The 26,273-nt window shown below is 54.7% G+C and overlaps 1 protein-coding gene across 3 annotated transcripts in view; it reads right to left on the reverse strand.

The window, feature by feature from the left end:
* Nucleotides 1-1,645: 1,645 nt before the first annotated feature.
* Nucleotides 1,646-26,273, reverse strand: part of TMEM63C (transmembrane protein 63C) — a 66,568-nt gene continuing 41,940 nt past the window's right edge. For 2 of the 3 annotated variants that reach the window (XM_079126740.1, XM_079126739.1), the window contains exons 9-25: nt 25,715-25,763; nt 23,668-23,776; nt 21,530-21,603; nt 20,850-20,930; nt 20,625-20,748; nt 19,801-19,934; nt 18,241-18,363; nt 17,697-17,850; nt 16,248-16,354; nt 15,145-15,231; nt 14,590-14,655; nt 11,622-11,784; nt 11,278-11,383; nt 10,709-10,876; nt 8,775-8,884; nt 7,447-7,515; nt 1,646-4,472 (exon numbers count right to left, since the gene is read on the reverse strand). In XM_079126740.1, coding sequence (XP_078982866.1) covers nt 4,272-4,472; nt 7,447-7,515; nt 8,775-8,884; nt 10,709-10,876; nt 11,278-11,383; nt 11,622-11,784; nt 14,590-14,655; nt 15,145-15,231; nt 16,248-16,354; nt 17,697-17,850; nt 18,241-18,363; nt 19,801-19,934; nt 20,625-20,748; nt 20,850-20,930; nt 21,530-21,603; nt 23,668-23,776; nt 25,715-25,763 — 1,925 coding nt within the window. In that variant the 3' untranslated portion in view covers nt 1,646-4,271. The other variant, XM_079126741.1, reaches the window with a different exon arrangement.

The following is a 26,273-nucleotide window of genomic DNA, read 5'->3' on the forward strand; positions in this document are numbered from 1 at the left end:
AGGACAGACCTGCTGCCTCCAGTGCCACGGTTGCCCTGGGCCAGGGGTCACTGGCCACCCTGACTTGGGCACCACCTCCTGGCCTCCCTGGCCTGCTGAGCCGAGGACAGCCACCCTCCCTGAGCACCTCCCATTCTTGGACTCCGCAGCCTCTTTGTCTTTTTGTCTGTCTCTGCCTGAGCCAAGTCCCCTGACAGGGCAGCTAAACCCAGAGATGGCCCAGGGCCTGCCATCTGGGGACCCTGGAGGCTGCTGGCCTCTGGGAGCAGACCCTGAGGGGCAGCTGTTTGAAGGAGTGCGTCGGCCCCGAGAGGAGGGCCCGTTCCTGTAGCAGCCATGGACCTGAGCCCAGGCAGGAGTCTGTGCCACTGTCCCCTTCGTTCAGCAGCCCTGGTGCGTTTCGTCTGGCTCGACTTGAATAGTTTTCAGGGAGGGGGACCAGGAGGAGGGTCTCTGGCTCCACACCCACTGCCATCCATCACTGATGGACACTGAGAGGAAGTGGCACAGTGAGGGCAGTGGTGGTGGACAGTCCTTGGGCCACTACCCATACACCCATCCTCTGTCCCCACAGGAGCAGAGGGAAGGAAACCTCCCTCACCCCGGGGCAGGAGGGGGTCTGTTCTCTTCAGAACTGGGGCAGAGCATTTCCTTTTTCCTCTTTGCAGTACTGGGACTGAAGCCAGGGCACACCACTACTGAGTTACAGACTCAGACCTTTTTAAAATATTTTTGTAAAGCCGAGCGCAGTGGCACACGCCCATAATCCCAGCAGCTCAGGAGGCTGAGGGAGGAGGATTCCAAGTTCAAAGCCAGCTTTAGCAACTTATCAAGGCCCTGAGCAACTTAGATTGTCTTGAAAAAAAATTATAAGATGAAACACTATTGTATTGCACCGGGTCTAAGTTGCCCAGTCTGCCCTCGAACCTGCCATCCTCCTGCCTCTGCCTCCCGAGCAGCTGGGGTTGCAGGTTGCACCACCATGCCTGGCCTCCTGCCCTGACTTTCTTTGTAAGGTAACCGCCCAGGGTCATCAGCTGGATGAAGGAAAGGCCAGAATCAAAGTCTCCTACCCAGAGACATTTTCCCTGGGTAGGGACCGGTTTTCTCCTCCTTACCAAAGATGTGATGGCCTTTGCGTTTCTCATCCTGTCCTGACCCAGCTTGCCCCCCACACCTCCCTACTCTCCCTGACCCCCCCGTCCCCCATTAGACGTAGACCTGAGTGCTGTATGCCACTCTTCATGGGGACTCCACTGAAGTCTAGTCCACCCCTGGCAGAGGCCAGCTGTCCCCACACAGGGACCAGCACTTGTCCAGGCTTCTGTTGCCCTGGGGAGGCTGCCCTTGGGGTTTCCTGGATGACTCAAGGGCCAGCGTCTGCTCATCTCTGCACTTTCCCACCCCTCCAGCAGACCAGGCGGCCCTGGCCGGGCCTTCCTCTGGTGTCTGAGGACGGCCTCAACAGGGAGAGGCTCACAGGAGGGACAGGTCCGACTCCAGGGGCAGAAGCCATGCATGAGGTGTGGTGCCTGGGCCCGAGGCCTTGGGAGGTCACCCCGAGGAGCTCCGGTTCCTTGCAGGTGGAGGGGGGCCCTGCTGGGCTGGCTCAGATGCAGAGGCGCAGGCCGGCAGAGGTTGGGAGGACTTATTTATTCAAGGCACAGTCATAGCATTGATAACAAGAAGGTTCAGCATTCTGGCACATTCCTTTAGTGGTGGTGGCCAAGGTTAGTCCACGACCCCTCCAGGGCCCCCGAGGACGCAATGCTGCTGATAGGCACTTTGCTTCCAGAGGCAGCTGAGGGACAGGCAGGCAGGGCTGGGGCCGCTCAAGGCCTGGGGAGGCCCCTCTGGGAGGCTCTAGGCCACACCAGGTCCCCCAAGAGGCAGCTCCCTCCAGAAAGGATTATGTGGATGGATTTGGGGTGGGGCAGGGCAGGATGGCGGTAGACAGGCCAAGACAGGTGTGGGCTGAGAGGGGAGGAGGGGGTTTCCCAGGGAGGACCTGGATGTGGTGTGCATGTGAGGAGCTGAAGGACCCCCAACCCCCAGTGACCGTGGGAGGTTGAGGTCCAGCGTGCTCAGCAGGGCCTTGACCGTTGCCCTGGGTCTCCAGGAAGAGCTGAGAAGCAAATAGAGTCTGGCACTTCCTCAACAGTCACACCAGGTTGCACTTGACCCAGGTTTAGATGGGCGTCCCCAGCCATCCTGCCATGTTGTCTGCAGGACCCTTTCCATGTGACGCTTCCATGGCCTTCAGGGGAGTGGGGGACGAGGGGAGGCCCAGTGGCAGGACCCGCAGCAATGGTCCAGCAGGGCTGCAGGGAGGGACCAGCGGCAGGTATAGTCGAGACTAGTGCCCAGGGAAGGACAGGCCCCAAGCCAGCCTCTGGCAGCACCCCACACCCTCCACATATCAAAGAGCCACTACAGGGTCAGGTGGGGCCTGGTGCTGGTCATTTCTCACTGTAGGCAGAGCTCCCTTCTGGGTTTGACCACTCTGCTACAGAAGGGTCCTTTCCTCTCCTTGGTTGGTGACATCCCTGTGGGACCTGGGTGCTTAGGGTCAGGATGGGTATACTTTTTCCTTTATCCAAGCTGGAGAAGGGATGGAAGATAACTTCCTCCCCAGCTGACCCAAGCTCTCTGGAAAGATCCTCCAGGCCACAGTCAGGGCTGAGCCCTGGGTCAACAGCACTGTCTGCCCTTGAGAGGGTGCTTCTCACCTGGGGCAAAGCTTGAAGCTGGGGCTGGGATGTGGGCAGAGTTAGGCGAGGGACGGGCCTGTGTGATCTGCACTCAGGGAGCCATGAGCCCGGGACAGTGGGGACCCTGAGGTGGGGTGAGCCTGGGTCACTTGTGGCAGATCAGCAGCAGGGAGGGAGCCAGACTCTGGAGGAGGGGGCTCAAGAGGCTCAGGAGCTCACAGACCCCATGCAGCTCAGCTTGTGGGGTTCACTAGGCCCCGGAGGCCCTTCTCCATGTCCACCCTGGCTGAGCTGCATGGTGGTCCTGACAGCAGCCTGTCCCAAGAGACAGAGGCCTGTACTCCCTGCCCCGCCACCCCGGGTGGTGGCAGAGGTGCTGAGGGTCACCATCTCTGTTCAGGATTCAGCCCCTCCAACCCTCAGGGGGAGGCAGCTCTGGGAGGTCATCCATACCCCACCAGAAAGGGCTCCTCCATGGGGGACTCGCCTCTCCCCCAACCCCATCCCTGTTGGAGTGACGTCACTGTTGGAAGCTTTTGCAGTGTCTGAGCCAGGGCCACACTGCAGGCCACTTGGGCAGTCTTCAGTGCAGGGCAGACCCAGAGGGGAGAAAGGATCCTACTTGGAGGGCAGGGGATGGCCAGTGCCTTCATTTTGAAGCCTTTAGTTGTCGCCCATCTTGGCCAGGCTGGGGACCCAGCACTCAAGATGGATGAGAGGCCGGGGAAGCACTTAGTGGCCATCTCTTTGGCTTTGGGGATCTTCTTATTTAGCCCCAGGACTTGGGGAGGTGTAACCGTTTTCCCACTGCCCCACGTTCTGGGGAAAGGAGTCCCCTCTATGAGTTCTGCTTCTGCCCCTCCCCACCTTATAGCAACCAGCAAGAAGTAGCCATGGTTTCCTTCACCAGGACGCACACAGGTCTGGTTTAATGAGCCTGGGGAACCTTGTCCCAGCTACCCTTGCAGTATCAGAAAGAAGGGCCTCCTCCCTGCTGCTCCTGGGACATCTCACAAAGGGCAGAGGAACAGGAAGGGGCTCAGTCACCTCTTCTCAGGTCTGTGGTCTCAGCCGTCCCCTCCTTTACAGATCCCCTGCGGGGAAACCTGTGCTGAGATGCTCCAGAGTCTTGGTGACGCCCAGTGCACATACCTTTGCCTCTTTGGGGCTGGAGCAGCAGGAGCTCCCTGAAGGGCAGCTGGAGCAGGGGCGAGGGAGACCCCGGAGAGCCTTGGTGGCGTCTTCCTGCCTCCTCCCTTATACACACCTTCTCCACCTTGACCCCAGGAAGGTACCCACCACGCAGTCTGTGTCCTGGGCTTCAGCCATCTCTCCCAAGACTTGGCATTTGCCTTCTCCATCCCATCCCGGGATCCCTTGGCACTTCCCAGAACCTCCTGTTCTAGGTGGTCAGCAGGTCAGGGTCTCCATGTGGCCAAGGCTGGGCAGCAGATGTCTCCATCCGGAGCTTCCCAAAGTCTGTGGGAGGGAGTGAGGAGGCCGGGCTGCCCTCCTGCCTCCCCCTGCCAGTTCTCCCCTGGCCCCTGACTGGAGTCCTGATCAGTGGTACTGGCTCTGGCCCTCCAGCTCCAGCCCTTCCTGAAACTGGGCAGAGTCCAGCTCCCTCGCAAAGCCCCTCAAACCGCTCTCGTCTTCTCCCTCTTCTGGCTGGCTGTTCATGGTGCCATAGGTGTGCCGGGCTGGGGAGGAGGCTGGGGTCAGGCTCAGTTCTGGCTCTTGAAGCACGGTGGCCACGTAGAGCTGCTCGGGACAGAGGGGAGATGGGGGCAAGGTCACATCAGAGCGAGGACTGGGGCACACCCTCTTCCCTCACACTCCACCCGGTCACCTCTGCTCCTCAAGCCACAAACCCTTCTTTCCTCCCTGGCAGCCTGTGTTCTGCCCACCCTTCCTACCCATGAGCACCCATGATCCCCTGGGGCGGGTTCAGAGGCACACGTCCTAACTCCCAGCCTAAGTTCCTTCTAAACGTGCTCCATTTATCCTTGGTTCCCAGTCAGGCTGAACACAGGGAGACGAGGGGCTCCCCTGAGCTGGGATCTGGAGGATCTGGAGCAAGCGCACTTTGCAAGAAAACACCACGGGCCTTCCAGAACTCCCAGGGGGCGTGTGGGGTGCTGGCCTGTGAATTGGAATCTGAAACAGACAGCCCTCCGAGACCTGGGTCGTGGGACCTGTCAAACCCAGCAACTGCCCCAGGAATGCTGGAGAGGGCTACAGATTAGAAAAAGCAGTAAGTACCAGGGAAAAATCAACTTGTCACCCTTAATTTGAAAATAGGGGAGTTTATTTCAATGACACCAAATAGCCTCAGTTGATAAGGGAACTATTTTCCTACAAAAGAATCTAAATATTTGTGTGGTCAGGGGGGTCCTGCCAGCATGGTTGATGGGAATAAAGGGGATGTTCCTGGGGTGAGGCATGCATTCTAGTCCCCATGTTGAACTTGAGCCTGTCGAGCCCGAGATAGAACTTCTAGTTTCCAGGGAATGTAGGAGGTAGTGGAACCTGCCACATGGGGACGTGAAGACACACAGCCAGAAAATCCAAAAGGTGGGATGCTCAGGGCTACTGACTTGGTGTCTCTAAGTCCTGAAAAGGGACCGTCCTAAAATAAAAGGGACAAAACAACCAGGGGCACAGGTGTCAGATTAATCGAGCACAAGTGCTGGATTGAGTCTTGGTTTGGACAAGTCATAAAAGAAATTTCTGGAATTATTAAGGCAATTTGAATATGGATTGGGTATTTGAAGAGATAAAAAAATATATATGTGGCCAGATAGTATTTGTTAACTAAAATGCAGGTTATAAGGCCACACGTAGAGTATCCTGTAATTTTAGCAAAAACTATATAAACAGTTACGTATCTATGAGCACAATTTTCTAGAAGAGATACAAACGCATATATAAATATTAGAAAGCATATACACCAGGGGTATCAGTGATCATTTCCGGTGATAGAGATATGAACTTTTTATTTCCTTATTCTTGCTTATCTGTTTTTATCCCATAATTATCTATAATAGTGTCATAATGAAAGATTAAAAAATTCTAAGCCAGGAGTAGTGGCGAGCGCCTGTATTCCCAGCTATTCAGGAAGCTGAGGCAGGAGGTTGCTTGAACCTGGAGTCGAAGGCCAGTCTGGGCAACAAAGCGAAACCCTGTCTCAAAAAATAAATAAATAAGTAAATAACAAAGTCTAGTAATTTTTTTTGTAGTATTGGCTATTGAACCCAGAGCCTTGAACCACTCTGCCACTGAGCTACCTCTCCAGTCCACTAGTGATTTTTCTTTTTTTTTTTTTAAACCACAGGCTTTACAGTCTTACTGAACTGGTTCAAACTTTGTTCTACCACTTCCTTGGTTTATGCTCTGTGCTCTAAATTAATTGGCCTGTTGGGGCTTGGGGTGTAGCTCAGTGGTAGAACCCTTGCCTAGCAGGTAGGAGGCCCTGGCACCCCCAATACTTTTTACTTTTTGAGTTTCCCTTTGGGAATAAAACCCCCTATTTTGTGGCTTTATCAAAAAAAATCAAGATAGAAAACGGCCACAGGTTCCTAAGATTTCGATAACTCTGCCAACAGAATGAGCATATTCCTATTGGAAGGGCCCCCAGGGAGAGGGACTTCCTTGCTCTGAAGTCTTGCTCTCCTCCCTGTCAGAGGCAGTTTGTCCCTGTCAGTAGGGTTTCCTTCCAAGTGAGACGAACCTGGAGTTCTGGCAGCTGTGTGTGCACGTGGATGGGCGTGTCACCTCTGCTGTCTGTCTCTGTCTCTGCCCTTTGCCCAGCCTTGCTGACCACTAGAGAAAGCCTGGTCTCCCACAGGCCCTGCCTGCAGGCTCACGCCTCCTGTCCACTATGCAGAGCGCTGCCTTCCCTATGAGCTCCAGATTCTCTCTTCCGGCCTCGGCACAGGCTGTTCCTCTTCCTCCAACGCTCTTCTCGAACCCTGTTTCACCCGGCAACCCTCCTTCCACTCCTGGAGTGACATGAGCTGTCCCCTTCTCTGGGAAGCCTTCCCAAGTGCCCCGGCCAGCTGGCACCCTTCTTCAGTGCTCCTCCAAGGTGCCCAGTACCTGGGCATGGACAACCTGGTACCCAGGCTCAGCACACACCTCGGTGGCTCTGCAGGCGCACTGGTGCAGGGATGCGGGTCAGTGCTCTTGCTGTGCAGGCCCAGCCACGTGGCATGGCAGCTCACACCCGGCCCCCTGGCGCCTGACTCTGAGTCTGCCTCGGCTCCTCACGGCCTCACTCATCTGGTGCTGTTCCTGCCTTACCATTTGGTGCATCCGCCAATAGCTCCCTGCAGCTCTGTCTGCGCCGCTCTGCCTGGCACCTGTGCCCTGGAGGCAGCCTTGGGTCCTGAGGCTGAGCCCCAGCATGCCCCTCTACACGAATGAGGTCTCTGAGATCGGGATCCCCCTGACCCGGTACATCCTCTCTGGCTGCCTCCTCTCTGGGTGCCTTCTAGAGACTGTCGAGTAACTGATGGATCTTCTCATCTCCCGGCTCTTCAGCCAGGGCCACGGCAGCATTTGGACCTGGGCCGAGTCCTGCTGCGTCAGAGGAGGGAACCCCGGGGGCCCCAGCTCCTCCTCCCCAATACCCAGGACGGGCACTAATGCTGTTGCCCCCCCACATTGCTGGAGTAGGCCACCCCTGCAGGCACCGCCCTCCTGACCTGTCCCCAGGGCGAAGGTGGAGACTCACAAGGGACGTGGGTGTGGAGGATGTGCTGCTTGGCTCCATGTCAAACACTGTCTCGGTCTCCTCCTGGGGCTGCAGCAGGGAGAAGGAGGTGGGTCAGGGGCTGCTCTTCACCCCCGTTCCCCCACAATCAGAGGAGCCTGGCCCCGTGCCTGGGCCCCTCGCCCGCCACATGGCACTCAATCACCTGTCTTCCTAGAACTTCAGCCCAGAGGGAAGGGCAGAAGCCCAAGGGGACGGGGAGAGGGCGAGGATGCTGGGAGTCCCTTCTGGAATGTTCTCTTCCCAAGGATCATAAAGGGGGAAGTAAGCAGGGTTGAAATTGGGGTTCAATGATGGAACCCCAGTTAGGGGTTAGTGTGTCCCTCTACTGGGTTTGGAAGGAGTCCTAAAATCATCCAGTCCAGTTCCCTGCCACCCTTCCTCTCTAGAGTGACATCCGGGCAACCAGATGCCATGACAATGTTGTATTAGAGATGGTAGGAATGTCGTCATTCACTCTGGCCCTCCTCTAGTGTGGCCGGCACTCTGGCCAGCAACAGGGCAGGAGGGCCAGGCATGAGGGCAGTAGGTGCCTGTGTCGAGAGCCTCAGACACAGACACCAGAAGCAAAAGGGAAGCTCGCTCTGCCAGCTCAGCAGGGTGTCAGCCGGTACAACCACCTTCCTTTCCTTTACATCACATTCATTTGAAAAGGAAGCAGTTCACTGTTATAAACAAAACCAGGCGCCATAGCAGAAAGCTAACTGGAAAAATAAATACGTGACATAAAAGTAGAAGGTTATGTTTTGGGCCGCTGGAAATCATTCCAGTTCCCTGGGCAGAATCCACTTTGGAAATGCTGATACAGAGTTGCTGGCATGGCCCTGGGAGGACATGGGTGGGCTCCCTTTTCCTATGTGGCCAAACGATTAGGCTGGGCTGCCCTGCCAGAGGGCCAGAGCCTCCAGCTCCTGACCCGGGGTTCTACAAGGTGAGATGACTTCCGTCCTGCCCCAGGTCACCATCCGTCCGCTGCCCCCACCCTCACCTGCCTCTCAGCCCTTGGAATGGCGCTCAGGCCCGGTGGCTGCACTGGACTCATGAGGTAGGAGGGGCAGGCCAGCAGCCTGCTGTTGGAGGAGGTGCCGGCAGGCGGCAAAGGAGAGGGCAGTGGCTTCTGGAGGGGGCCGACCTGAGCTAGGGCAGGGTGAGCATGCGCATACCCAGCCCAAGAGAAGGGCAAGACACTCCTGCGATGGGGTGCTTCGGGGCTGGGCAGGGAGGGCGTCCGGGAGATTGTCCACAGGGGCAGGGAGAACCTGTGCAGGAAGGGCAGGCTAGCAACTCACCTCATAGTCACTGACTGTCCGAAGCTTCCCCAGAAAAATGCCAAAAAAGGCGATTACCATGGAAACGATAAGGGTGGTCAGGGAAAAGAAGGTGATGTTGTGGAGGGAACCTGCCAAGAAGAAAAGGCAGTGACTGTGGCGCAGAGGATCTGTGGGTGGACGGCTACCGTTGAGATGGTTGGCAGGTAGCTGGGAACCATCTCAGTACCTCCCAAAGGGCTTTGAGCTAAGGGCAGAGACCCTGAGAAGAACGGAGATCAATGAGTTTTGATGACATCATCCCTCTGTTCTTCTTGGCCCGTTCAGAATTTGGTATCTTGTGGATTCCATGAAAAAAAAAAAAAAAAAAGTTTTGATTCTGTAATCCCAGCAGCTCAAGGGGCTGAGGCAGGAGGATTGCAAGTTCAAAGCCAGCCTCAGCAACTTAGCAAGGCACTAAGCAACATAGCAAGACACTATCTGTAAATGAAATATTAAAAAGGGCTGAGGATATGGCTCAGAGATTAAGCACCCCTAGGTTCAATCCCCAGTATCAAAAAAAAAAAAAAAAAAAAAAAAAGGTTTTGATTAAGTATCTACATTAGCCCATTAAACATGTCCTCCTTGAATTCTTCTTGACCACTCAGTTACCTCTCTTACCATGGTCCCTGGGTATCTGTGAGTTGCCATTTCTGTCACTACCCCGAAACACAGTCTCTGACCCCTACCTCTCCATGCAAGCCCAGACTGAGCATGCTCATGACCTGTGCTAAGGGCACTGAAAAGCAATCTAGAATTCAAAGTCATCTATATTCTACATGGGAATATTTGGTTCCTTTTGAATAGCAGCAGTTTTCTAACTAGGTAAGTATGGAAAGTGGCCCTTCACAGTCCAAGGTGACTGCTTAATGGTGCTTACCACAGTGATTGTGCAAGAATACAAAATGATAAACAACCTTCACATCCAAAAATGGAGAGCTGATGGCCAGTTGCCCTGAGGCAGCCGTTGAAAGGCAGGTATTCACATAGTCTCTTAGTAACACAGAAAAGACCCAGAACATAACGTTCAGGGGGAAGCTCAGGATTCAGGACTGAAGGGTGTAATGCAGATGGTCATGATTTTGTGAATTAATAGTAGCCCAACGTGCTCCCTCTTTTTGCTCTCCCTCCCTGGCTGAAGCCAAGGAGGAGGCCTGGTTGTAGGAGACATGGGGCCATCAGTTTGGGCCTTTATTTTTTTTTTTTCTATTTTTAGTAATAAACTTGTATCCCTTTCCCCTGATTAAAAGTGCTAGATGTCCAGAAAAGGCTTGCAGGATAAGAAACGGCGGGGTAGGGGGGTGATGACAAATGGCTAAGTCACACTCATGACAGACATGATGGTTCTCAAGACCACTGTGACAGAGAGCAAAGGAACATGGCCTCTCCCTTCTCACCCCATGGAAAGGCTAAGGTCAAGTGTGCTGAAGGAGGGCAGTGGGCTGGTGGCTGCCTAGTGGCACAAGTGACTCGAAGGGGAGGAAAGCCTAGGGAGGTCCAGTCTGTGGTCTGCGGGGACTTCCATAAAGGTGTCTCTGGCTGCCCTGTGTAATGACAGAGTCGGGGACAAGCTGGCCGCCAGGATCTGACTGCTCTTCCGGATTTTTGGCAGACCCATAGAACCTGGCACCTTAGAGGATCCCAGAAGAAATGTCATGGGAATTGAGCCCCCAGGAGCTACTCTTCTACCTCCTCTCAGCCTGGATTTGGAATGAAGGCATGTGACGTTTCTCACCCAAACCCAAATCCATACCAATCCTCAACTCTCCCAAGACCCTGTAGGCTCAGAGAAGTCGCTGGCCTTGGTAACTCCTTGCTCCCCCTGAGCTTTTCTCCTCTAACAGAGCTGATGTCGAGGGACCCACAGAGGAGTGGGGCCGGCAGAGGTGGGATCACCTCGCAGGCTTGGCACCCACCTACTCGCAGGATGGAGAAGAAGAGCATCCAGAACAGACCCAAGAGCGGTGCGAAGATGGCCTGGTAGACGGCGGCCATGTGGATCTGCTCGTTGAGCTTGGTGGGTGCGAAGGAGTAGTACATGTTGTACCGGTCCGTGAGGTGCTTCATGCACAGGTAGAGAAGCCCTGGGGAGGGTGACAGATGGGGAGCCATTCAGCAGCTACTTTGATGGTCAAGACCTGAGCCCCCCAAGGTCTCTGCAGGTCTGAGAAGCCAGATTCTGAGCTGTCAGAGCAACAAGAGCCAATCATGCGAGCCCGGGAGACTGACCTCCAGGCCCACAGCTTCCTCTGAGCCCCAGACCTCATCCTACCAGCTTGACAGAGTCATCCACTCCAGCATTCACTCAGCAAACGCCCTGCCAGCCAAGCAGCCAGCTGACCTCAGCCCCGCCTGGCCCTGGCCCTGCTGCCTCCCCACCACCGGCTGTCCCAGGTCTCCTCATGCTCCAGGAGGTGGCCTGATGTGGGCTCTTCCCCCCAGCCTGAGGGCACGCAGTTCTGGGTGGGCTTCAGAGCCGACTCACCAAAAGGCACGATGATAGGGCAAGTGATGCTGTACGCCATCACCACGCTGAAGACGTTCAGCATCCACGCGTACTCCCGCCCGTACTGGAAATCTATGGCCTGGTTCTAGGGCAGAAGGCAGGGGTCACCTGGAGGTTGCCTGGCCCCCTGGCTTGACTGCTTCTCTGGCTTCTCCTGGGAATTGGCTGGCAGCTCAGTGCACCCCTTTCCAACCCTGGAGGCCAAGCCACCTGTCCACACAAGGCCTCCACCTTGGGTCCCTCGGTGCTCCTGGCAGGTCCCCCATCCTGGTTCCCTCCCAAGAGACTCTAAGGGCTGTGCTCTGGGAAGGGCTGGGCCTCACCTTCCTGATGTGGGCTCTCTCTGGCTCCGATCTGGAAAAGAAGAGGCGAGTGCTGTACATGAAGAGGGACCCCAGGCGCAGCAGCTCCATGCCTGTGCCGAGCAGAGCTGCCGTGATCACGTAGTTGACGAAGAAGGCGCCATTGTCTGGCAGGAACACACACCTGGGCAGCAGGGGAGAGCGTAAGACAGTGACAAGCCAGGGATAGGGGAGGGAGGAGGAGAGAGGACACAGCCAAGGGCGTGGGCGTGCAGACAAGGAGGCTTAAGTTTCATGTCATGTGCTGCAAAACCACATTTTGACCAGCGATGGCCTGTGTGCGCCATGGAGGCCCCGCAGGTCACAGCCCCTAGCGAGGTCGTAGCCTCCGAGGTTCACGGGGGTGTGTGAGGACTCAGTTCACGGGCGCGCTGCACCACTGGAGAGTGGAGCTGGGCCCACAGCCTCGGAATGGGGAGAAATCGCAGCTTTCTTTTCATTGATCTCTCACTGAAATTTAGCATTTCCTTCCATTAAAGATGGGGGCCACGAACCGCAGGAAGGTCAGCCACCGAGTGGCTCTGTCTCCAGCTGAAATGGCGTCACCGTCACGACCGACCTTTTACAACGTCATGGGCACTCATCACCATTTCAACATGATGATTGAGACACGCTGCTAAGTTACACGTGGTCACGATTCTCCTGCCCGCAGGGTGCCCTTGAGGGGGCTGGCCAACTTTAGCTGGAGCCACCCCAGCCGCCCACCTTCCCTGAGTGGGTGTCTTTAATGTGCAGAATGCATGACCACAAAGAAAACCTGTCATGCTGAAATACAGCCCTCAGGGTGTTTTAAAATGCAGAGGTCCAAGCATCTCAGTGACTTCCCAGGGTCCCTGTCCGCACGATGATGTTAACTTCCTTGGAAAGAGGTAACCGTGAGCCCCCAGATCCGCTGTAGCACTCCCTGAGAATCCGCTCTTTCTGGATGGCATCCGGCTGAGTCCTGCTCACAAGCCTCTTTCTCATACTGAAGCTGTTTGGGGGAATTGGCCTGATCGAAGATGAACCCACTTAACTGGGGGGGAACCTCATTATGACAACAGTTGAACTTGGCGAGCTCTGGCCTCGCCTAGGAGAGCTTGCTATGGAAGCTTGATGCCATCTGCAATGTATCTTTGAAAACTGGGATTCTCAACTCTTGTAACCAAAAAAAAAAAAAAAAAAAAAAAAAAAAATTGGCTGAAGGGTCAGCATGGTCTGCAGATTGTCTTATGAAAGACCCCTCCAATCTAATGTTCTTATTCCAATAACCTAATGTTCTTATTGCAATAATATCAACTTTCACAGATGACTTTAAAAAACAATAACGTGTAACTTTTACTTGTCTGTATTTACAATGCATTATCTTGTAATGGATGTGTTAATAAAGACCGTGTCACAAATTTGATTTCTAAAATGATTTTTTTTTTCAGGAATGGTAGCTTTTATTTTAAGTTTTAATTTGTTCTTTTTAGTTATACGTGACAGTAGCATCTATTTCGATATATTCATACAATCATGGAATATGTCTTACTCTAATGAGGAGCCCGGCGTGGGATGCACATGATGCTGAGATTTTCTGTGGTGTATTCACGTACGTTACAGAGGAAGTTACATGAGACTCACTACACGGTCTTTCCTAGTCCTACCCCATCTCCCTTCCCTTCATTCCCCTTTGTTTAATCCACTGAACTTCTATTCCTTCTCCCACCTTGTTGTGGGTTAGCATCTACATGTCAGAGAGAACATTTGACCTTTGGTTTTTTGGGGGATTGGCTTGTTTTGCTTAGCATGATATTCTCCAGTTCCATCCATTTACCTGCAAATGCCATAATTTCATTCTTCTTTAAGACTGAGTAATATTCCATTGTGTATATATACCACAATTTCTTTATCCATTCATCTGTTGATGGGCATCGAGGTTGGTTCCATAGCTTAGCTATTGTGAATTGAGCTGTTATAAACATTGATGTGGCTGCGTCACTGTAGTATGCTGATTTTAACTCTTCTGGGCGTATACCAAGGAGTGGGATAACTGGGTCATATGGTGGTTCCATTCCTAGTTTTGTGAGGAATTTCCATACTGCTTTCCAGAGTGGTTGCATTAATTTGCCATCCAACTAACAAGGTATGAGTGTACATTTTCCCCACAACCTTGCTATCATTTTTTGTTACTTCTATTCTTGATAATTGCCATTTTGGTTGGGGCGAGGTGATGATTTTTAAAACATTTTGATAATCATATTTCTTTTTTCTTTCTCTCTCTTTTCTTTCCTCTTTTCTTTCTTTGTGTACCAGGGATTGAACCCAGGGGCACTGATTGATTGAGCCACATTCCCAGTCCTTTTAATTTTTATTTTGAGACAGGGTCTCTCTAAGTTGCTTAAGGCCTTATAAGTTGCTCAGGCTGGCCTTGAACTTGTGATCCTCCTTGCCTCAGCCTCTTGAGTTGCTGGGATTACAGGTGTGTGCCACTGTGCCCAGCTTGGTAATTGTATTTCATTATAACTGGTTTTCTTTGCAATCCGTGTACTTTGCACACTTAGAGACATCATTCAGAGCACATGTGAAACTGGAGAAATCTGAACAGGTTCTGGTCATTGTACCAATGTCACCCTCCTGTTTTTATATTGTACTACTGTCATGCAAGATGCTACCATTAGGGAAAAGTGGATGAAGGGCACATGGGACCCCACCCTGTACATCTGGCAGGGGCAACTTCCTATAAATCTACAATGATTACAAAAATATCCTTCCAAGTAGGGATTCCTGGATGCTCCAGATTACCAAAGGGGTCCACAGCCCCGGAAAGTTCCAAGGCTGCCTAGTGAGAGTTCAGGTGCATCTCTGAACAGCCCTGAGCGATGCAGGTGTTAGATTCGGGGATGGGTGCACACACCCACCTGATGTGGACACACAGAAGCCCTGAGGAAGGAGTGGGAGTACTCACTGGAACCGGATGGTCGCCTGCTCTAAATAGTAGATGTCGAAGAGCCAGCGGAAAAAGACATCCAAACTAGAAGCAAGAAGAAGGCCAGCCCTTTAGTGACCAAGCCTGTGAGTTAAGCCCAGTGCTCCCCTGTCGGGCTTCCCTCCTTCCATCTTCCCTTGGCCAATCCCCAAAGACTTTTGCTTGATTCTAGCTGGTCAGTCATCTGCCCCTCTTCCTTCTTAACGCCGGGCTGCCTCTGCCCCTAACCCTTTGGCCTTCCCGCTCAAGTCCACCTCTGCCAGCAAAGCTTTGCCAGTCATTTTTTCCCATAGCACTCTCCCTTTTCTGAAAGTCCACCACACGTTGGCTGTGTGCTTGCCCCTTGGGCTGTCAGTCAGTTGGTAGGCACGCCTGGTCTGCCCAGCTCGGGCAGAGTTCATGGCTGACCTGTTAATTTGCATGCTTGGCTCAAGCTAGGATTTGCTGCAATGACAGGTGGGCCTAAAGTATCTGAAAGAGTAGGTTCAACTCTAGGGTGAGCCTGGCTGGGAGAGGAGGAGTAATCGGGGGTACCTGGTCAGTCCCATAGAAGGCAGGATGACCACCATGAACACCAGAAAGACGTAGCACTTGTGCACTATGATCAGATTCTGACTTGATCTAGAAGGAAACCAAGAGAGATGCTCACCAGTGCGCAAGACATAATAAGAACCAAAGGTCTAATTACAGAGGAGAGGCACCAGTGTTGTCTGCCCTGGGCACAGGAAGGGGAAGGGGATACATGCAAGAATTTTATTAATCAATATAAACCTTGTTCTTGGCCAGAGGAAGGGCAGTAAGGATTTCTGTTAGGGCAAACCTTCAGGCTTACTGCCTGATAAATGATCGGAACTTTTGGTGCAGGGAATAACTTTTTTTTTTGGTTCCAGGGATCGAACCCAGGTGTGCTTAACCCACATCCCTAGTCTTTTTAAAACATTTTATTTAGAGACAGGGTCTCCTCTCCCTGAGTTGCTTAGGGCCCTGCTAAGTTGCTGAGGCTGGCTTTGAACTTCTGATCCTCCTGCCTCAGCCTCCTGAGCCGCTGGGATTACTGGTGTGCACCACCAGGCCTGGTGGTAATCACTTCTGAGACCCATGTAGCTATTAAGCCAAAGCAGCGCCACTTGCTCAGGAAATGGCAAATACTTGTCCCCGACTAATTACTACCATGGGAGCATCAGGGCGAACAAGCAGAAAACGTCCTGATTGTTCTGAATGTCCACACGGTGTGGGCCGATGTCTCCAGGCAGATGGAGCCTCTGGGCCCCTCGGCTGTCTGCCTGGTTTTTGGCAGGCAGGGTTTTCAATCTGTGCTTTCTGCCTAAAATTCCCGGCATTGTCTAGCTCATGCCTATAGCTCCATCCCTCGGTACGTGGCTGGGGGCTGAGGGAGCAGCCCAAGGAGGGCTTGGTTTTGGCCTCCCATCCCTTAGGTGGTGGCCCTCAAGGCCAGAGGCCCAGACACAACCCAGCACACCTTTCCATAAAGAAAACACCTGCTGGCTTCAGGATGGTTTCGGTATAAAAACCATCCCATATCCATTAGAATTTTCTGGCACCAGGCTGGTAGGGACTAGGGAAGGGGGAGAGGCTGGAGTCAAGGGCCGGGCTGGGAGAGGCAGCCCTGTGCTCACCTGGTCCAGTGGGCCTCGAGGAAGGCAGAGAAGTAGACCATCAGAGGCATTATCACCGTGAAGGCCCAGAGCAGCAGGGAGGGGAAGAACTGGGTCACAATCGGGCTCTGTAGGGGCGGAGGCAGCAGGGCAGGGGAGACATCAGTGCACCAAGCCCCTTTCCCTGAGGCCCCTGGCCTCTCCCCTAGCCCTGCTCTCCACTCCCACTCAATCCGAGAGCAGGCCTGCTTTCTCTGATGCTGTGCAGTGGCCCAGCTTCCTCAGGGGCCTTCCTGGCAGGAGTTCTCTTGGCTGGGGGAGGCAGAGGCTGATACCCCAAGGCAAGGTGGAGTTCCCCTCGGGCATGGCCTGCTGTGCTGAGATCCCGGGAGAGGCAGCCTGAGCCTCCTCCAGCGAGTTACAACTGCTGGCACAGGTCTCACAGCTCAGAGAGACAACGCTGCCGAGGGACGGGCTTGAGTAGCAGGGGAGGCAGGGAGGGGGGGATAGGGCGTGCCCAGGGGGAGCAGGGGGCACCCAGCATGCGTGTGGCCTGAGGCCTGCTGCGGAGCTGACAAAATAAGCAAAAAAAGTGATGTGGCTGGACTCTGTGTGTGTGTGAGTGTGTGAGTGTGTGTGAGTGTATGTGTGTGAGTGTGTGTGAGTGTGAGTGTGTGGGTGTGTGAGAGTGTATGTGTGAGTGTGTGTGTGTGTGAGTGTGTGTGTGAGAGAGGTGTGTGTGTGAGTGTGTGTGTGTGTGTGAGTGTGTGTGAGAGAGTGTGTGTGTGTGTGTGTGTGTTGCGCGTGTGTGTGTTGCTGGAAACATGGAAGGGGATAAAGTGGAAGGAACCGACTTCTAGCTCATTAAATCAGCATGGAGGCCACAGGACTTGGAATCAGGCCAGTGCTTCCTTGGAACTACCCTTCCAGATGGAGGCAGCCTCTAACTTCTGGGATGGCTCCTACCGAACTCCCAGCCTGGAAGGCAGGTATCTGGAGGTTAGGGAGGTGGAGACAGATCTGAAGGTCCCACTTGTCTCCAAGGGCTGTGTTGGGACTTATCCTACTCTTTCTCATCCTCAGACCTATCGGGAACTTGGAGAAAGCTTGGGGAGAGCACAGCTGTTCACACCTGCCATGCCCTCTGAACCCCCACATGGCCTGGAGTGACCTACTGGAATGGAGGCCTCCAAGCCCACACTGACGGGACCGCCTGTCCCCCTCTCTCACCCCAGGACCTGCCTCCACTCTGTTTCCTCTCCGGCCTCTACCTCTAAGAGGACTAACGACCCACGTCCATCTCCTTTGGAACACAGGAGACTGCCCCACGCTGGCGCCACTCCACCGCCACGGTGCTGGTGGCCTACGGGCTCTGTAGCCCTGTCCCGGTGGGCCCACCATCCCATCCTCGCCTGAGTGCTTCCTGGATCTCCCTGGGCCCCCCAGGCCTGGCCTGAGCAGAGGAGGCACCTGCAGCTTCTCGATGGGGCGGGTGACGTTGTACATGTCGATGGTGTTGATGATGATGGCAGGCGTGGTGAGAAAGAAGAAGAGGAAGAAGAGGAAGGTGTTGATCGCGATGAAGCGGGCCCACCAGCTGAGGCGGCGGATGGACAGGTGTTTCCTAGGGGCGATGGAGCAGGGCGCGCTTAGGGCCCCGGGTCCGAGCCCTTGGGGGAGCTCACGTGCTCTTCCCAGCACGCCAGCTGTGGGCCCAGGCTGCCCTGGTCTGATTCAGCTCCTGGACACAGGCCTGTGTGCCGGGGCCCCTCGACTTTCCCCTTAGTCACGCCACTCGGGAAGGCTGGGACATTTCCCCAAGGGTTGGGTGCCTGGGGGTGGCCCGGGCTTGCGGTACTCAGGAAGTACACGGCACAGCTTAGCCTGGGCTGTATTAGGACAGTGCTGGGCGGGTCCTGGTGGAGCCTCTGCTGGTCATAAGGTGGGGAGAGAGGCTCTGTCCTGGTGTCTTCTACAGTCTTGCTCAGAGGAGAGGGGGTCAGAGGAGGCTTACCAAATAATGTCTTTGGGGTGTGGGGCGTGAATGACCCTCCAGCGGTAGGATTTGACGGTGGTGGTCACTGAGGACTGCTGGGGGTGCATGCCACACTGGACGTACTTGTAATCTTCCAGGATGCTGCAGAGGTGGGAGAAGGGGAGGAGACAGAGGTCTGGGGGTGGAGGCAGGCTTAGGAAGGCCACAGGCCAGGGTCTCAGGGTCACTGTGGCAGTCCTGCAGGTGGGCACTCCACTTCCTGGAGAACCTTGAAGCCGTGGCTATGTCTCCTAGGACTTAGAGTGGACAGCTTCTAAGGTGCAGGGTCCAAGGGTAGGGGCATCCCAGGGAGCCTCGACTGTCCAGGAAAGGGAGGGAGGACAGTTCTCAGACCCTGCCTTCCCCTTAGCAGCAGCGACACACAGACCTGTTCTTCCTCTGAGGTTGATAGGAGGCTCTTAGAGTCAGCTTTATATTAATGATAACGACTACCGATTACTGAGTTCTTCCCGTGTGCCTGGCACTGTGCTCTCTGGTGACTTGCAATCTCACAGCTTCCTAAAGTGAGGTGCCTCAAGATAGATCCGAAAAGGGGCAGGTACTGGCGCTAGAGCCTCATCTTGGACCTTCGAACTTGAATTCTATTGTAATCAAGCCTCGGATCCTCTCTACCAAATGGCAATGTCTCAGGAAGTGAATGGTATTATCTTATATAGATACACTGCTTTATATAACATGCACGTTGAACAGATTTTATATATGTGTGTGTATATATATAAACATAACATCCTCGTCAACCCTCTGGGAGGTGGACAGGGCAGATATCAATGACAAAATTAGACAAGAAGTTTCAGAGTGAGAGCAATTTGTAAAACTGTGCCATTATTTGTGACTAAAATCTAAGATGTTCCACTATTCTTTCGTAGGTCTGGGGTGGGTGAGGATGAAGTGCCTTAGATTATGGGCTCCCACCAGAAGAGGAGGACCCTCACAATCCTTCAGAGACTGATTCTGAACTTCCCTTCTATTTAGCCCAGCTCTGAGGATCCTTCTGGAACATTCCAGAATGAACTTAATTCACTTCTAACTGAAGGGGGACTACCAGAGGCTGGGAGAGAAGAGGGGGATGGCTGTAGGACCATGAATATGGGGATGCCTATGGCAGAGAGGAGATGGGGCAAGGGGGGTTTCTCTCCCCACTCGTGTGGTGAGGGAGAGGGGCATGGGTTTGTGATGAGGGTAAAATGGCTCTCAATCTTGGCAAGATCCGGAAGAGGCAAAGGCTATGGTGACTACCTCCTACTGAAATGGGGACACATGGAGTAAGGAGCCCAGTGCCTGGGTAACCCTGGAGACAAGCAGAGCCCTGGCAGCTGGGGGACATGGGAACAGCCGTGCTCTGGAAAGCAAGATGGCGGCTCCTGCAAGGAGCAGGGCAGTGAGATCAGAATATGGAAGCAGTGGGGTGGCTCTCTCTCCTCCTCCCCTAGGCTGGAACGCGGTGAGAGGGCTAGCCTTGGAGAAGCAGCAGTGCATCCTCAGGCCTGGGTGGGGCTGAGGCTACAGTGCTGCACTTACCTCCTTGCCATCCTCCAGTCCTGGAAGGTGACAAAGATCAGGTCCAGACGCTTCAGCCGGACACGGTTGAGCTCAGCGTTGAACTCATCCGTCAGCTGCTCCTCCAGCTCGCTGTAATACTGCTCTGCATCTACCTGGGGCGAGAGGCAGCCCTCAGAGCTGGGGAGGCCAGAATCCCAGGAAGGCCTCCTTCTGTACAGGAGCCCAGGGGTGGTGAGTCTTGAAGCCACCTCTAGAGCAAGCAGAGGCTGGCTCTGCCATGCACTCCCTGCCTTAGACCCAGGGACAGGGCGGGTATAGCCGGGGTAGAGGGTGTTGCAGACTTGGACCCCAGAGACAGCACAATGTGTAGCTTGTCAGAGGGGTGATGGGGACGCTGCTTTCTTTCTGGTCTGGTTGGAGTCCAGTTCTGCCCTGAAACGGAGTCCAAGTCCCAAGATCCCTTCTAGTCACAGTGACTGGGGGACAAGGTGGGACCAGGTATCTTCACCTGCTCCTTGCTCTATCTCTTTGGAAGCCTGAGGCCTGGCACTGTACTGCAGCCTTTGGCGTTCTCCCTGGCCCTTCTGTCCAGCAGCAAAAGGAAGACAAGAGCAAGCCTCCCCAGGTTGCCCTGGAGGCAGCCCCAAGAAAGCTCTTGGCCTCCTTACATGCTCCACAGGGAGCCAGGACACAGCGGAAAGGGAGGGAAGTGCCCGAGCCGAAGCCCCAGAACCCTGGGGCAGATCCAAATGGGAACTGGGGTCCAAGGATATGGGCAAGGGGCAAGCCTGGAGCCCCAGGGCCCCAGCCCCTCCCTGCCATGTGACACCCCTGCCAGTTACCTCCTTGAAGCAGGTGCAGCACTTGCAGAAGCATAGGCGGGAGCAGGGGTGGATCCTGATCATCACCTTGCCAGTCTTCTTGGCCTTGGCTGTGTAGTACAGCCGGCCCCGCATGGCATGGCGCCTGTCAGAGGTGGGCACCAGGGAAGGAGCTTCTGGTCAGTGGAGGCCCATCCTCCCTTGCACCCCCAACCCAGATCCCGACAGGCACTGCCACAGCCTCACCTCTGGTCATCCAAGTCAATCAGCGTCCTGACATCATAGCAGAAGTGGACTCTGGTCACCACGCACCCTGGATAGGCCTCACTGCAGCCACAAACACAGAAGCTGAGTCAGCCTGGTGGGCTAGGATAGGCCCCCTCACCCTGCCCAACATGGCAGCCCACGAGTCTGGACAGCTCAACTGCCTGGCATTCCCACCTTTTGCTATAGGAAATCCATCCCTGCTCCTAAGGCCCAGCTACCTTCAGGGTAAGCTGAGGGGTTACCACATCCTTCTTACATGGCTCAGAACATGGCTTGGGGCAGGGCCTCAACCACTGAAGACCAGGAAAGAGCTGCTCTGAAAGATCATATGGATTCAGTGGATAGTGTTCCTGGGGCCAGGAACTTGAATTTATCAAAGAGGTCTCAAGATGCTGAGTCCCAGATACCTGTGGTGCAGGGTCTCCCTGGGCTCAGTAGCTGGAGCCACAAGAAAAAGGAAAATCAACATCTCCCACCTCTTACCCAGCCATGCAGGAAATTCCTGGCTTCGGAACCCAGCTCCAGCCCTGGAGCTCCTCTCTATTCTGAAGAGCTGATCCTGAGCTGAGTTCAGGGAGGGCCACCAGAATCCTGTGCTAACTCATAACCGCTCGAGGACCCAGGCAGGGGTACAGGGAGAGGCGATGCACCCCACTTACTGGAAATGCTTGATGACCATCTCTGGGTCTTGTATGTCCGTTGGCACATAGGTGATCATTAGTGTCCTTGTGACCTAGGTGGGAGGGCAAACGGACAGAGAAGACTGCTTGCACAGGAGCTCCAGATGGCTGATTTCTGGGTAGCCCAGAGCCCAGGCCTTCAGCTCACACCAGGCGGCCTGATGCCAAGGGCCTCCTCACTCAGTAAGCAAGGGCCAGTTTCTCTGCCTTGGTGTCCCAGCTCAGCCCACAGCCCTGAGGTCAGCAAACTGTGCCTCTCTTGTTCTCTGTGCCACCGCTGTCAGGCCCCTGCCACCGACAGTTGAGGTGGAGGGGGGGAAAGCTGGAGACCCGCGGAGCCAGAGCTCTGCGACCTGAAGGAGCTGCACATGCAGCTCCCACGCATCCTGACCTCCCCGTACCCTAGCTGTCTCCAGCAGAAAGGCTCACATCACCAGGGAAACCCCTAAAACTGGATGGGCCGGGGAGCTGGGATGCGGGCGAGTGCTGGGGTTTGGATAAGAGTGTCCCACATGTGTCAAAGGCTTGGTGCTGTTGGGAGGTGGCGGAACGCCTCAAGAACAGGGGATGAGTGGGAGGTCCTGAGTCACTGGAGGTGTGCCCTTGAAGGGGACACTGGGACTCCAGGCCCTTCTTTTTGCTTCCCAGCTAACACATGGTGAACAGCCTCCTCTGCTACACACTCCCACCACGTTACGCGGCTTCGACCCAGGTCCAGAGACAAAGGGACCTACTGACCATGGACTGGAACTTCTGAAACTGGGAGCTAAATTAAACTGTGAGCTAAACTGTGAGCTTTTTTTTTAAGTTCATTCTCTCAGGTGATAGTAACGAAAAGCAAGCATAGCAAGACTGGAAAGAGATTGGGAACTTCCTATTTTATTCTCTGGGTGGGAAATGGCTTCCTTGAGCCAACATCTTCAAGATGACAGTCTGGTTAACTGAGAGATGGGAGTCTTGGCAGAGGTATCTGGTGACAATAAGAAAAGCTGAATTGGCTGAGTCCAGACTGGTCACGGTTGGCCAAGCTTCCATGCCTGGCAGGCAGAAACACGTGGGTAAGTTTTCAGGGTGTATGGATTTGCAATCTGGGGTGAGTTAAGACAAATCAGTCCTTTAGGGTGGATGGCCTCAGTAGAGTGGCTTGCACTCCGCTGAGCCCTTGAAAAGCTAAGGGTGGAGGCAAGGTGTTCGTCCTCCTGGCTTCCCTTCCCCGCAGAGCATGGTCAACCTGAAGACCCCTACGCTGGAGCCAGGCATTGGTCCCGGCAGGCGGCACTGCTGGCACCCACCCATGGCCATTGGTGTGTCCTCCTGAGCACTCTCTCCTGGCCTTGGGATCATGCATAGGTCAAGAAGTGAAGAAAGAGTTCAAGTCCTCAAATGCAGCCCTCGAACAGTGGACAGGGAGTTGTGGGGTGGCAGTGGGGGTGGGGCAGATACTCCAAACGGCTCACTTCCAGGCTGGGAAAACTCTAGGATGCGTGCTCTCCAGCAGCTCCTGGAGTTCTCCAGAGGGGTGTCACTCCAGCACCCACACTGTCAAGCCGCTCCCCGATCCTGGCTCCTGTTGGCTGACTTCTCTCCCGCCCCCACTCCCCACTGGCCTTTCCGGAGATCACTTCCCGGATAGATGGATGTTACTCAAGTCATGGTCCCGGGTCTGCTTGGAAGGTAGGGTGTCTGCCAAACTGAGAGTGGGGATCTCCAGGGGCCAGACCAGGGGTCCGTGACCTCAGAGAGGAGAAGGAAAGGCCTGGGCCCAGTGGCAATGCACAGCAGGGGACACTGACCACCTCGAATGGAGGCTCCTGTGAGTTGCAGTGTTTGTTACCCTTTAGTTTGTGGATGGGAGGTCCTGGGGCCTTGGAGAGGTGCCAGGTGGCAGAAGGGCCAGGGTGGGAGGAGCTGGGCAGAAGCTGCTTAGCAGCCAGTGTGAAGAGTTTTCGTGGCTCAGCAACCAGTGGGCTGTGCGGGCGAGAGGGGCGTGCGGGCTGGGGAGCAGGCTAGGAGGAGGGGCGTGTCTGCTCAGGATCGGCTCCCACTGGGTGGCCAGCGGGGCCTCTCCCAGACTGGCAGTGAGGGGCCCGTGGGGAGGGGGCTCGTCACCTGCTCACCTTTTGGTTCTTCCTGGGCACAAACCCCAGGCAGTGATGAGTCATGAAGAGGAAGTTGGTGAGGAAGTATATGAATGCGAAGAGGCTGTGCAGCCACAGGAGCCTACTCCTGCCAGAGAAGAAGGGGCGGTGGGAGCTGTGCTATGGGCTCCCCAGAGCCCCCCAGGGTCCCCAGACACCACCAGTGTCCCCCCCATCCTCCCACACCATATCCCTGGAATATCCCTGGAAAGCATCCCCAGACACCCCCCTACAGTGTCCCCAGATCTTACCACCACACTGTCCCCAGACTCCCCCATAATGTCCCCAGATAATCCTCACCAGAGTATCTCCACACCCCCCCACACCACAGTGTTCCCAGACCAACATCGTAGTGTCCCCAACCACAATGTCCCTGGATCTACCACCACCACCATGCTGCTCTCAGACCCCCTCCCACCATAGTGTCCCCAGATCCCCTCACCAGCGTCCCCAGATCCCAACCACCACGAGTGTTCCCAGACCCCCTCCCACCACCTTCATGGAGTCCCAATTCTCGGGCACCCTGAAGGGGGTGGCAGTGGTGGCCAGGGGCCTGGCTCCAGCAGTAAGCACTTGTCAGATCCAGTCGGGACTGAGTTTTGTATGTGCATTTTCTCAAGAGACTCCAGAGCCTGGCAGTATGGTTCAGTGATTAGCTTCACTTTATCCATAGGGAAACAATGTGGAGAGTGGTGGGTGACCTTCCCAAGGTCACTGGAAGCTGTGGCAGTGTTTGAGGGGAACCAGAGCTGCTGATGTGAGCCCATAACACTTCCCCTTCCGGCTGCCTGGCAGGCCAAGTGAGAAGGGACCTGGGGCCACATGTGGGAGCAGGGGGAGAAGGGCCAGGCGGACTTTCTCACCTCCCTTGTGGCGGGAGGACTGATGGCACTCAGGCCAAGTGGCCACTCCTGCCTGTGGCTCGCAGGACGCTGTCCCATGGCATCTGACCAGACTTACTGTGAGACACAGGGTCCACCTCTGTGGAGTGGCTCAAGGAGAGAAAGGCTGTCTTGCTTCCAGACATCTCTCCCTGCCCCAGCACCTGGCCTGTCAATGCCTCTCCCTGCTCAGCCAGAGGCCTGGCCGCTCAGTGTGTGCAGAGGGTTAAGGGCACATTCCGGCTCTCAGCCAGAAGTCCAGCCTTCATATACTGAAGGCTCTTGGTGTTTTATGAAGATGCACTTCTTACTGGGAAGGTTAGGCACCTCAGAGTGACTGGCCCGGGGAAGAAGCGGGTGGCTCTGTTCCAGTTGGCAGCACTTAGGGAGGGGCTGCTGAGACAGAAGGCGGGAGGAAGCCATGCTCCACCCTGCTGATCCCAGTTTGGGCTGAGCCAGCCTGCCCCATGGCATACAGCAGTTCTGGGGCAGAAGGGCAGGCCAAGACACCTAGTGGGCCTCAGCAAAGACCAGCAGGGCCACATTTGGCTCAGTACGGGTTGATCTGGCCACCAGTCAGGTTGGTAGGCGTTGAAACCCACCAGTTCCTAAACTGTGAGGTGGGTGGTCAACCCCTCTCCACTTGTCATGGAGGACTGAAGCTCAGAGACAGAGGGCTGCAGCCTCAGATCCAGGGTCAGTGATGGCAGAGGCAGGTGTCAACCATCACATGATATCTGAGTCCCTCCATGGACTGCAGCGGGAGACTGGTAGGTTCATGACGCGCTTGGTCAGATGAGGGTGGACTTGAACCCTGAGTGGTCAGGGAGACCACATCTGAAACCGAGAGGGCATCTGCCTCTTGGGAGCCAGACATACTAAAGGAAACAGAACCCTTTTCTCCAGCTCTCATGAGTGGCCAGTTTGGACAGTTCTGCTTGGGACAGACAGAGACACTGAGGCACCAAGAGCCCCGTCCCACCAAGAGATGGCAACTTCTGCATCCCATTTGGGATCTGGATTCCAGGGAACCAAGCCTCTCCTGCCAGCACAATGGTGTCCCTGTTGTGGACTGACACACAGACCCTTCCCTCCCCTCCAGTGCCCAGCCAGGAGAACGGGAGATAAGAAGATCAGGTACCTACTCTGTGGAGACATTGACAATGGTGGTCCGTGCAAAGTGGCTATTCCAGTCTGAAAGAGAAGAAAGCTGCTGACCTCCAGCCCAGCTCCTTAATTGCTGGAGGCAGGGTGCCAGAATTCAAGGTTCCTGGATGAATGTCCAGGGGTTAGAGATGCTTGCCTACATTCCACTTTCCTACTGAGTGCCTAGTACTTGTTCCCAGCTTCCAACACAAACATCCTCCTCCCAGAGAGTGCTGACTGGGACTCTTTTCCATAAATCAAGATCAAATATTTGCAGGGTATCTAAAGGCACCAAGTAAATGCTTGTCAAAGGAACCGGCTGTCCAGCCATGAGTAAATGATGAGATTAGCAACATGGGCAACAATCACAAGAAACCCAAAGAAAAGGGGGTGCTGCCTCCTTTGAACACAGTAAATCCTTCTGGCTAAACATATTGGGTTGCCGGTTCAGACACCTCCCAAGTTTGGCAAAATGTGTCTAAAAATCCTGCCTTCTACTCTCATTGCCCACACAGCAGTTCTTAGAATCTGGAGAACCTGGAAGACAGGAGTTGAGTT

This window comes from Sciurus vulgaris, assembly GCF_902686455.1.
Source record: "Sciurus vulgaris genome assembly, chromosome: 2".
Taxonomy (NCBI): Eukaryota; Metazoa; Chordata; class Mammalia; order Rodentia; family Sciuridae; genus Sciurus; species Sciurus vulgaris.